General features: G+C 38.2%; 1 protein-coding gene across 1 annotated transcript; it reads left to right on the top strand.

The window, feature by feature from the left end:
• Positions 1 to 53: 53 nt before the first annotated feature.
• On the top strand, positions 54 to 786 carry LOC126272778 (NADH dehydrogenase [ubiquinone] 1 alpha subcomplex subunit 11). The gene has a single exon (XM_049975923.1). The coding sequence runs from the start codon at positions 172 to 174 to the stop codon at positions 664 to 666; it is 495 nt and encodes a 164-aa protein (XP_049831880.1). The 5' UTR covers positions 54 to 171; the 3' UTR covers positions 667 to 786.
• The last annotated feature ends 12,230 nt before the right edge of the window (positions 787 to 13,016 follow it).

The raw sequence follows: 13,016 nt of genomic DNA, 5'->3' as shown, positions 1-13,016 counted from the left end.
TCAGTATAAACAGTCACATTAACTTTGATCGAGGCATAGTATTTACAATAAAAGTCTGCTCGCTGCTGTGAAGTGGGGGGGCGCAGAAGGCGAGATCCGAGAGTGTAGTGCAAAGTATTAACAAAGTTACACGGTAGTCGAAGAGATCAAAAACGAACGCGTAGAAGAGGCATGGGCTACAAATATTATGATTCCCCAGAGGGGCAAGACTGTTTGAAAAAAATGTGGTATACCACAAAAATTGGAGCACTTATCGGCCTTGGCCTGTCGTCATTTGACGTTATTATGTATTCTCGGCCCAAAGGTTATTTTCCTACATTAATGAGATATGGATATATTACCCTTCCCATTATGGGAATGGCAGCCTCATTTTCTGCTACAACATGTATCGCTACGAATGCTCGCGGGAAGGACGGAAAACTTAACTATTTCCTGGGTGGCTGTGCTGCTGGTGGAGTGTTCGGGGCGTGGAGGAGAAGTATTTTTGCTGGATTTCTTGGTTGTGTGGCGCTGGGTGGCTTCGCTGTCGCCAAGAAGCTGTCAATTGAAGAAGGTTGGGAGTTCATCGGTAAACCTCCAGGTCATATCCATGGATCTCTTCGAGGGGTACGACAGGACTGGACTGTAACTGATCACCGTCCAGGAAACTGGAAGGTTTCAGAGTAACTGTATACAACTAGATTAACGTGTATATTAGAAGCCTTAGATGAATGTGATCAGTGACATTACCCGTCAAGAGTCTGTGTAGCTTATTTAATGTGAATAAAGCAAAATTCAGTTATCTAATGACTATTGTATGCTTTTACTTATGCCTTTTATTTATACATACATGACCTTTTACAAAGCTTTCTCTGGTAATCTTCAGGAAACGAGTTTGGAAATATAGTTTGATGTAGCGTAGCCTCGTTACAATTGAAATTAATTTTGGCACCCCCCCACTCCCCCCCCCCCCCTCCCCCAGTTCTTGATTGTTTAGTAAGGCTCCATGAAAGACAGTTGGGAAGTGCAATATTGTATAAATATGTACCAATGTCAACAACTTTGAAACTGTGCTGTCAAGGAAAGTCTGTATTATAAATTGTACAGAGCTGCAATGAAAATGCAAATTATTTAAATGAAATTCATGCTTTCTTCACAATGAATTTTTTTTTAATTGATGTGTCCATATGACAACTGATATCTTAAATATTAAGTACTTTCATTTGACTGTCTTTTGATTGTGTTTTCGTCATTGTTCAGATTTGTTGTTTGCAGCATATATTTCGTTAACATGATGGAGAAGATATCATGAAACTTTTCTATTACACTAAACAAGAACATCCTGAAAATTTTAATTCACCTATTTATTCATTGTGTTTCATGAATTCAATCAAGAAAGAGAAACATTAGTGGTGTGAAATGAGTCAAGGGTGACATTAACGTAAGTCAGTCTTGATTTTCATATTGAAGTAACAAGAAACTCACCATAGTGCTTAATGACATGTAAATTTAATTAAGTAGTAAGGAAGCTGCTACTCCTTCAGTTTATTGTATAGCTGCCATAGGCAGTTTAATATTTACGCCTACTTGATTGCAACAACATTTTTCAAAGAAGCTAGTTTTTACATCTATGGATACTGAGATTATGTATAATACATTATTACTTTGAACAAACAGTGCTAAGTGTCAGGTGGCTAACAGAACCTTCCAGTGCCCGTATCTAACTATTCTGATAATTTATAAAGAGTAGCTAATGATGTATGTTTTTGAGTTGGTAGGAATTACCAATTTTTTGCTTAATCTTAGATTAGGTTATTGAATATGTTACCTCCCCAGTATATAACTGAAGCTTGGACAAGACAAATCTATTGCCTTTATCCATGCAACATAACTAGGAAGTAATACTGAAGATGTACCAGGGAAACAAAATAATAGTTATAGGCCTAGTATACATAATGTGGTTGTGGTACTATGGGCAACCTGTATCAGTGGTTCTACACTTTTTCGACTGGTCAGTTACACAAACTGACAACAACTTACCCTTATCTTCACTCTCCCACATATATTGCACAGGCATGTGGTCTTGTCCCTTTAATTGCACAAACCAACCAACAGGCATGTGACTATATCTGGATTTCAGGCATAGGTTCACATCAAAAAGATTTACAGGAGTAAGGTCAGCCACTAAATCTATTCCAAATTTCTCTTTGCAGGTTAAATTCTATGTACCAATATCAAAACCACTGAGAGATATTTTTGGATTCTTCTCCCTTTACTTTTCAGTTCCATTGTAATTTTCTTATGTGATGTTGCATAAATTCCTTGCTCACAATTGACTTGATATCACTTCCAAGCAGATTTTGTTGACTAGATTATTAATTTTTGTAGTGACTAGGCATCTTTTGCATTTAAGATTGTGAATGTGTGTAAGAAAACTTTAATTTCATATCTTAATGTTTTTCTTAATATTATTATATATCACATTACTGCTGTCAGTGATTCTGGTGTGCAAAGAACACACAAAGGTATGTCAAACTGCAAGAGCACAATTTAATCTGTAAATGTGGTGACATGCTGAACATTTATAAGAGTTTCTTTAATTATACAAATGTGAGGTAGGAAATCTTTCCTACCACCTTTTACACATTACAGTAATAGAAATCGTCTGGGGTTGCATGAGGTCATGGGAACATCAATTCTCTCATAGCAGCAGCAATTGAAATTATTCTATGGAATAGAAGAGGTTGTCAAGGAGAAACTTCAGTTTTTTTTTTACTCTCTGTTGCACATTTTACATCACCAGGTAAGTTATCAAAAATATTGGTTGCAGCATTGTACACCCCTTTATGTGCTTAAGGCAATCTTAATGTGTTGTGTTGAATGTCATTTTTCCTTCTGGTATTGTAATTCTGTTTGTCATTATTCCTTTTACACTGAAGTATATTATTTGCAAAGGAAATGAATATACTGTGATGCAGTTGTAAGAGTGCCTAACTCCTTAAACAGATGTATTTCTTCAGGCTTTCCCAGTGATCTGGTGACATGTTGAATAATTGGAATCTCTGCTTGATGTTTGTGTCCTTCACACCTGATATTAACTCACTGTCTTCTTTCAGGAGCCACCTGAGAATGATTCATAGGTGGATAGTGTTCAGTATCCCTAGGATCATGGTCGTTATCTGAGGTGTGTCAAAGCCGGTGTGTAATTTTCTGTTGCTCTATCACATGACTGTTTCCTTGGTCTCTACTTCTGTTTCTTGCTGGGCATTCTGTAACCAGTTTGCATCACATGGGATGTTCCGTCCATGGTCCATGCCCATCAGGAGTGGCTCCAATGGTCTTCTCTCGCACTGGTGTTCCAAATGCCAGCTACGCCCAGCTTGACCGTCTTTTGGGGTTGTGGTCATCATCTGAGGTGTGTCAAATCCAATTTGTAATGTCTGGTGCTCTGTCTCATGGTTGGTTTCTTGCACTTCTGTTTCTTGCAAAATTTTGAAGTGTCCTATGTTGAGTTTTCAGAAGCCCAAGAGTGAGGTCCCAATCAACGCTGAGATGGTATCCAGTTACAGTTCATGAGATTCTCAATGACTGTTATCTCAATGGATTCTTTCATGACACTGCCCCAGTATCTTGGGTTCTGTGTGATAATGGTGGTGTCATTGTAATTTATTGAGTGACCAAGTTCTAGACAGTGTTCTGCTATGGCTGATTTTGTTGCCTGTCTGAGTCTGGTGTGCCTCTCGTATTCTTTACACCTGATGTCCACAGTCCTGGTGGTCTGGCTGATGTATGACATTCCACATTGGCATGGAATGTTGTAAATGCCGGGCTTGCATAGCCCCAGGTCATCCTTTACATTCCCCAGCATTGTCCCAAATTCTGCTGATCTTGACAGATTAGTCCAGCGTATGGCAGGTATGCCGTCTTCTTTGCCTTTTCTGGTACAACTTCTGGATCCTGTGGCTGACCGACAGGTCAAAGTGCCTTGTGGATCTTTCTAGACGAAATCCCATTTTTCCTGAACACCAATTGTAAGTGTTCTATTTCTGTCACCAAAACTGTCAGGATTGACAGATCATATGTCCTGTGGACTGAGTTTTGCGCACTCCATTCTGCTGTGCTGGCAGTGGCAGCTATTGGCTTGCAGGTATAGGTCAGTGTGAGTTGGTATACCGTACACAGTGAGCCCAAATGTGCCATATGCCTTTCTCTTGACTAGTTTATCCAGGAATGGAAATTGTCCCTTCTTCTCCAGTTCCATAGTGAATTTTATGTTTGGGTCGCATGAATTCAGATGTTCCATAAAATCATCTAGCTTCTCCCTACCATGGGGCACCCAACACCATCCTTAAACAGATATCTACAAGATGATTGTGGCTGAGCACATATTGTTCTTACAGTATGTTTTTGTTCTTAAATATAAGTTACCCAAGACCACTATTTCATATGATATTATGGAAAGAAAATATACTATATATGTCAACTTAATGATTTTTGTCTCCCGAAGATTCATGATGATTCTCAGTGCAAATGTGGCTGATCTATTTTAGCAGTTCCAAAACGAGCTTTTTTCAGCTCAAATTCTAATCAGTTCGGACACCCAAAAATTGTGAAATTTCCACCCAATTTATTATTTCATCAACATTTATTGTGCTTATCTTTAGAGTAGTATGCCTAGATGTGCAGAATTGAATATCTCTCTCTTTAAAATTGAGTGTGAGATCAATTGCAGAAAACCAGTTGACGCTCTTGAGTACAGTGTTCACTATCTTTCTGTTTCTGTATTTATGATTGGTTTGATTTGAATACTAGTATCATCTGCAAGAAGAATAATTCTGCTTGTTGTTGCTGTTGTTGTGGTCTTCAGTCCTGAGACTGGTTTGATGCAGCTCTCCATGCTACTCTATCCTGTGCAAGATCCTTCATCCCCCAGTACCTACTGCAACCTACATCCTTCTGAATCTGCTTAGTGTATTCATCTCTTCGTCTCCCTCTATGACTTTTACCCTCCACACTGCCCTCCAATGCTAAATTTGTGATCCCTTGATGCCTCAGGACATCTCCTACCAACCGATCGCTTCTTATAGTCAAGTTGTGCCACAAACTTCTCTTCTCCCCAATCCTATTTAATACCTCCTCATTAGTTATGTGACCTACACATCTAATCTTCAGCATTCTTCTGTAGCACCACATTTCGAAAGCTTCTATTCTCTTCTTGTCCAAACTATTTATCATCCATGTTTCACTTCCATACAATACTACACTCCACACAAATACTTTCCGAAACGACTTCCTGACACTTAAATCTATACTCGATGTTAACAAATTTCTCATCTTCAGAAACCCTTTCCTTGCCATTGCCAGTCTACATTTTATATCCTCTCTACTTCGACCATCATCAGTTATTTTGCTCCCCAAATAGCAAAACTCCTTTACTATGTTAAGTGTCTCATTTCCTAATCTAATGCCCTCAGCGTCACCTAACTTAATTCGACTATATTCCATTATCCTCGTTTTGCTTTTGTTGATGTTCATATTATATCCTCCTTTCAAGACACTGTCCATTCCATTCAACTGCTCTTCCAAGTCCTTTGCTGTCTTTGACAGAATTACAATGTCATCAGCGAACCTCAAAGTTCTTATTTCTTCTCCATGGATTTTAATACCTACTCCGAATTTTTCTTTTGTTCCTTCACTGCTTGCCGAACATACAGATTGAATAACATCGGGGAGAGGCTACAGCCCTGTCTTACTCCCTTCCCAACCACTGCTTCCCTTTCATGTCCCTCGACTCTTACAACTGCCATCAGGTTTCTGTACAAATTGTAAATAGCCTTTCGCTCCCTGTATTTTACCCCTGCCACCTTCAGAATTTGAAAGAGAGTACTCCAGTCAACAATGTCAAAAGCTTTCTCTAAGTCTACAAATGCTAGAAACGTAGGTTTGCCTTTCCTTAATCTTTCTTCTAACATAAGTCGTAAGGTCAGTATTGCCACACGTGTTCCAACATTTCTACGGAATCCAAACTGACCTTCCCCGAGGTTGGCTTCTCCCAGTTTTTCCATTCGTCTGTAATAATTTGCGTTAGTATTTTGCAGCTGTGACTTATTAATCTGATAATTCGGTAATTTTCACATCTGTCAACACCTGCTTTCTTTGGGATTGGAATTATTATATTCTTCTTGAAGTCTGAGGGTATTTCGCCTGTCTCGTACATCTTGCTGACCAGATGGTAGAGTTTTGTCAGGACTGGCTCTCCCAAGGCCGTCAGTAGTTCCTATGGAATGTTGTCTACTCCGGGGGCCTTGTTTCGACTCAAGTCTTTCAGTGCTCTGTCAAACTCTTCAAGCAGTATCGTATCTCCCATTTCATCTTCATCTACATCCTCTTCTATTTTCATAATATTGTCCTCAAGTACATCGCCCTTGTATAGACCTTCTATATACTTCTTCCACCTTTCTGCTTTCCCCTCTTTGCTTAGAACTGGGTTTCTGTCTGAGCTCCTGATAATCATACTAGTCGCGCTCTCTTTTCTCCAAAGGTCTCTTTAATTTTCCTGTAGGCTGTATCTATCTTACCCCTAGTGTGATTAGCCTCTACATCCTTACATTTGTCCTCTAGCCATCCCTGCTTAGCCATTTTGCACTTACTGTTGATCTCATTTTTGAGACGTTTGTATCCCTTTTGCCTGTTTCATTTACTGCATTTTTATATTTTCTCCTTTCATCAATTAATTTCAATATTTCTTCTGTTACCCAAGGATTTCTATTAGCCCTCGTCTTTTTACCTACTTGATCCTCCGCTGCCTTGACTACTTCATCCCTCAATGCTAGCCATTCTTCTTCTGCTGTATTTCTTTCCCCCATTCCTGTCAATTGTTCCCTTATGCTCTCCCTGAAAACTCTACAACCTCTGGTTCTTTCAGTCTATCCAGGTCCCATCTCCTTAATTAAGCACCTTTTTGTAGTTTCTTCAGTTTTAATCTACAGTTCATAACCAATAGATTGTGGTCAGAGTTCACAGCTGCCCCTGGAAATGTCTTACAACTTAAAACCTGGTTCCTAAATCTCTGTCTTACCATTATATAATCTATCTGATACCTTTTAGTATCTCCAGGGTTCTTCCACGTATACAACCTTCTTTCATGATTCTTAAACCAAGTGTTAGCTATGATTAAGTTGTGCTCTGTGCAAAATTCTACTAGGCGGCTTCCTCTTTCATTTCTTAGCCCCAATCCATATTCACCTACTATGTTTCCTTCCTCCCTTTTCCTACTACCGAATTCCAGTCACCCATGACTATTAAATTTCCGTCTCCCTTCACTACCTGAATAATTTCTTTTATTTCATCATACAGTTCTTCAATTTCTTCGTCATCTGCAGAGCTAGTTGGCATATAAACTTGTACTACTGTAGTAGGTGTGGGCTTCGTATCTATCTTGGCCACAATAATGCGTTCACTATGCTGTTTGTAGTAGCTTACCCGCATTCCCATTTTCTTATTCATTATTAAACCTACTCCTGCATTACCCCTATTTGATTTTGTGTTTATAACCCTGTATTCACCTGACCAGAAGTCTTGTTCCTCCTGCCAGTGAACTTCACTAATTCCCACTATATTTAATTTTAACCTATCCATATCCATTTTTAAATTTTCTAACCTACCTGCCCGATTAAAGGATCTGACATTCCAAGCTCCGATCCGTAGAACGCCAGTTTTCATTCTCCTGGTAACGACGACCTCCTGAGTAGTCCCCGCCCGGAGATCCGAATTGGGGACTATTTTACCTCCAGAATATTTTCCCCAAGAGGACGCCATCATCATTTAACCTTACAGTAAAGCTGCATGCCCTCGGGAAAAATTATGGCTGTAGTTTCCCCTTGCTTTCAGCCGTTCGCAGTACCACAACAGCAAGGCCGTTTTGGTTAGTGTTACAAGGCCAGATCGGTCAATCATCCAGACTGTTGCCCCTGCAACTACTGAAAAGGCTGCTGCCCCTCTTCAGGAACCACACGTTTGTCTGGCCTCTCAGCAGATACCCCTTTGTTGTGGTTGCACCTACGGTACGGCTATCTGTATCGTTGAGGCATGCAAGCCTCCCCACCAACGGCAAGGTCCATGATTCATGGGGGATGGCTGCTCGTTGTATATTAGACAAAAGATTATTTACATGTATGAGAAGAAAAGTGGTGGACTAAAATTGAGAATTGGTGGACCCCATACATGATTTCTCCTCGGTCACAATAATGTTCCTCAACTACACTGGTTGAATTACTGAGTACAGTTTTCTGCATTCTTTTGGTTATATATGACATTATCCCACTGGTTGGCTATACAATCAGTCCCATAATACTTTAGTTTATCTAGGAGAATACTGTGATTCATACAGACAGTTACCTTAGGTAAGTACTGGATTCATGCACACATTTGAAACCTGGTGTAGTACTACTGATTTGCCTTTCTTGGTGCTTTTCTGCAGTCAGCAGCACATTAACACTACTCTGCTGCTTCCCTACAAAAATTCAAAATGTCACAGCAGTTTCTAATCTTGTTTTTCCTCCAGCAGAGCTGTACCCAATCTGTATATTACCTTGATATATATTGGACATAAAACTTCATTTATTTTGAACAGAAGTGGTTTGAAGGCTGGCTTGGTGGTTGGTGACAGGATTTATTACCTGCAGAATAACTCATTTTCAGTATTTCATTGGACTTTGTACAGACACTATATTCAGACTGGCTCATTAATTGGGATGTACATCAAGGATGTGTTGCTCGTTGTTGCATTGCATTGCAGACTCTGAGGAAACATTGGTGATGATGCAAGCACATCAAATATATACTTTGCATTGTGTAACAATGTTCCAGGAGTACCTCAAACATAAAAACACACCCAACCAAATACAGAATCATACTACCATGTCAACTAATAAACACCTTCATTTTTGGTGAATTGTAATCTGAACTGATCACGTTTGCTCAATCAAAAAGTCCATTGACGAATGTCACACCCTCTAGTTTGTTTTGTAAAATGCCCTTGTACTTTTACATCCAGTGCCCCTATAATTCAGTAAATGATTCTTAAACTACACACTTATATAACTAATGCGTTATAAGAATATCTGAATGTTGTGCTTTATGTACTCAATAAAAACTTTCTCTTTCCCTGTGTTACATATCCATAATTAGTATCTAAAATCCCAACTTTGTATCTTTACATTACGAGGACTTCCATTTCAAAATAGTTGTGCAGGTTGTACCCTATTTGGGTGTGGATACAGTTACAATTTAAAATTCAGATATAATTCCCTTCAAGTTATTGGTAAAGACTATGGAGTTTGAACTTGTCAGTCAGCATGTGTTACATAAAGTACTCAACAGGATGATATCAGAATAGATATTAAACAAAATATGATGCTTCTGGTGGGTCATTTGTAGTCTACTAATAGATGCATTTAAGTAATTCTTCCAGGACTATATAATTAAAGTTAAACTTTCAAACTGTAGAACTAACACCACTGTTCAGAATGACGTCAAATTGCAATGGAATATTATCAGAGAAGGGGGAAAACATATGGCAGAAGAAAAGTAAACAGTTACAAAATGTAGCAATAGATGGTGCTGTAAGCATCATAATTTAATAGTGGTCAACTACAAATGAATCGTACACCAATGCTTAAGGTGTACATCTGATGTTAAACAAACTGTGGTATTCAGTGTGCATGGGTGTACATGCGTGATGCAGTTAGTTATGTAAGCCTATCCGCCGCAGCAAGGTCACATCACATCGGATGACAAAAATCAGTTTTTAATTGTCCTGAGGCCAATAACTGCATAAAAAGCATCAATCAAAATCCATTCAGATTATTAATTTCTGTGTGACTGGCGCAAAACATGTTCTATATGCTGTCCACCATTTTCTGCAACATATTGCAATCGAGAAACACCATGTTCCACAACTGATCGACGTGTTTCTGGGGTCACATTCAGAATGTGTTGCACAATGTGTGCCTTCAATGCAGCTAAGTTTGCAATCAAAACACTGAACACAATATCTTTCAGATAGCCCCACAGCGAGAAGTCACGAGGATTAAGATCAGGTGACCGGGACGGCCAGGCTGCAGGGAAGTGGCGGCTGACAATTCTAGCATTTCTGAAATGGCTCTTCAGCAGCTGCTTAACTGGATTTACAATGAGTGCAGCTGTGCCATCTTGCATAAAATTGATCCCATCCACACTGTTGGAGAGCTGGAATGACGCGGTTGTGTAAAAGACACCCATAGCACTTACCAGTGATGGTATAGATAAAAGGAGTGGAAGCACATGTCTCTTTGAAGAAATATGGCCCTATGATAAATGATACTGTAAACCCGCACCATACAATAACCCATTCAGGATGAAGTGGTACTGGATTTTCGATGTGTGGAGGTGCGCCATCTTGCATAAAAATGATCCCATCCACACTTTTGGAGAGCTGGAATGACATGGTTGTGTAGAAGACACTCATAGTGCTTACCAGTGACGGTACAGATAACAGGACTGGAAGCACTTGTCTCTGAAGAAATAAGGCCATGTGATAAATGATGCTGTAAACCCACACCATACAATGACATGTTCTCTATGAAGTGGTACTGACTGATTTGCGTGTTGATTTTCCATTGTCCATATTCGACAATTCTGTGTACTGACATATTCTGTCAGATGGAAGTGGGCTTAGTTTGTCCACAAAATCTTCCACAGCCAAGAACTGTCCACTTCCATGTGAGCAAGAAATTCTACTTCGTTTTTATATATACTAAAATATTATATTAATTTTATAGTTTATTTTATGAATACGAAAATCCAGTTAGATGAACTAGTAATCTGATTTAAGCAATGTAGACATCAATACAATTCTAGAGGCATATAGACTTTACACATCAGAACTAACCATAGAAAAATGTTTTGTAACTTTTTTCTGCTGAACACACTCAACATCACATAAATCTTTATCTAGTTATAGTAGCACACTGAAGCAGTGCACCCTGCTTGCTCTGTGGTGGCTTCTGTGTGGAACATAAAATACATAATAGATCTCAACACCAGAGAAATTATCTGATGATTTCTTTCATAAGAGGAACAACATCCCTGTTGAGCAGCAAAGAGGGCAATCAGTCTGAACCTTATTGTTATGAAATTATGTTATAATGTATAACTTGTCAGGAGACCACTGAAGATGGTAGCCACTGTGTGCTTCCCTTTGTCATCCATTTCAAACTCTTAGGGAATACTCACTGTAACAGGGAACACTCAGTCTGCATGTGTATTCACTCTAAAATCTAAATTATCTTGAGCTTGTGATCATTTCAATTCATTCTTCATAAAACTCAATTAGAAATACTAAAAAATTAAAGTAATTTCTTCTTTGATTTTTGTTGTGACGTGTTAAGTGAATTTAAAGAGTGATTGTATTATTGTGTTTCAAAGAAGAGACCAAAAAGCAAGTACCTACATTTCTAATTACATTATTACTATCTCAAAATTTTCTAGTGCATACTATCAGGATCAAAAACACATGTACACTTAAATCTTTTGCACACATTATATTCTTTCTTTACACCGTTTTATAGCAAATAACACTTTGTTGTAATATTGAAAGATGTCACAAATAATGGAATCTTGATGTTTAATGGACAAATAATGGTTTATCAAATAATAAAATGAATATATATATATTTTTTATCCACTGAAAAATTGGCTTTATTGTCAGCTGCAATATAAACACTATATACAACACTGAGTTGAAAATGGCTGTGAATTTATGGTCATGATGGTACCTATCTACTCACTAATATGAGCTACACCCATCTGTTAGTGTAAGATCAGTGTCCAGTGGGAAACTCAGCCAGGCAAGTACTAAAGATGTTAAAAAAAGTTCAAGATACTCACAAACGTAAAGTGAAAAATAATGTTAGTATATTTCATCAAAATATTGGGGGATTGAAGAATAAAAGTACTAAAGATGTTAAAAAAGTTCAAGATACTCACAAAAGTAAAGTGAAAAATACTGTTAGTATATTTCATCAAAATATTGGGGGATTGAAGAATAAAGTTGATGAGCTTCTGCTTTGTTTAGAAGATATAGAAACCAAGAATGTAATAGATATACTATGCCTGTCTGAGCATCACATTGTCACTGATATGCAAAAGGTTAGCATCAATGGGTACAAATTAGCTGCACATGTAAGTAGAGATAATATGATGAGAGGAGGAGTTGCCATATATGTCAAAAGCTTCCACAGTGCAAAAAATTTAGAAACTAAAAAATGTTGTGTAGAGCAACATATGGAAGCATGTGCCACTGAACTTAAACTAAATGATGGCACTTTCATAATTGTAACAGTGTATAGGTCCCCCTCAGGGAATTTCCAGCTATTTCTAGAAAACTTGGATGCTTTGTTGTGCTATCTGTCAGACAGGGGGAAGCAAATTATCATTTGTGGGGATTTCAATGTTGATTCCCTGAAAGAGTGTAATAGGAAGAATGACCTTTTAGTATTACTCAGTTCTTTCAATTTGAGCTCCGTCATTGATTTTCCTACTCGGATAACAAAGAACAGCAGTACATTGATAGATAACTTTTTTATAGACCAAGATAAGTTTAAGGACATAAATGCTTATCCTGTTGAGAATGGTCTTTCAGATCATAGTGCACAGCTTGTTACAGTACATGACATAGCTCCATGCAGTATAATAAATCAGACTTTCAAAGCAGTGCGTTCAATTAACAATATAAATATTGCAAACTTTAGGGAAAGCCTACAGCAGCTAGACTGGGATGAAGTGTATAAGGAACCCGATGCAAACTTGAAATATAACTTATTTCACAATACATTTTTAAGGGTATTTGAAAATTGTTTTCCCAAGAAAATAGTTAAACATAATTCCAAGAAAACATATAAAAAACCTTGGCTAACTAAAGGAATAAGAATATCTTGCAACCGCAAAAGAGAATTGTATCTAACAGCAAGAGGGAGTACTGACCCCGAAATTGTTCA

This window comes from Schistocerca gregaria, chromosome 5, assembly GCF_023897955.1.
Source record: "Schistocerca gregaria isolate iqSchGreg1 chromosome 5, iqSchGreg1.2, whole genome shotgun sequence".
Lineage (NCBI taxonomy): Eukaryota > Metazoa > Arthropoda > Insecta > Orthoptera > Acrididae > Schistocerca > Schistocerca gregaria.
The sequence above is the reverse complement of the archived record's forward strand: the minus strand, read 5'-3'. Positions and strand labels throughout refer to the sequence as shown.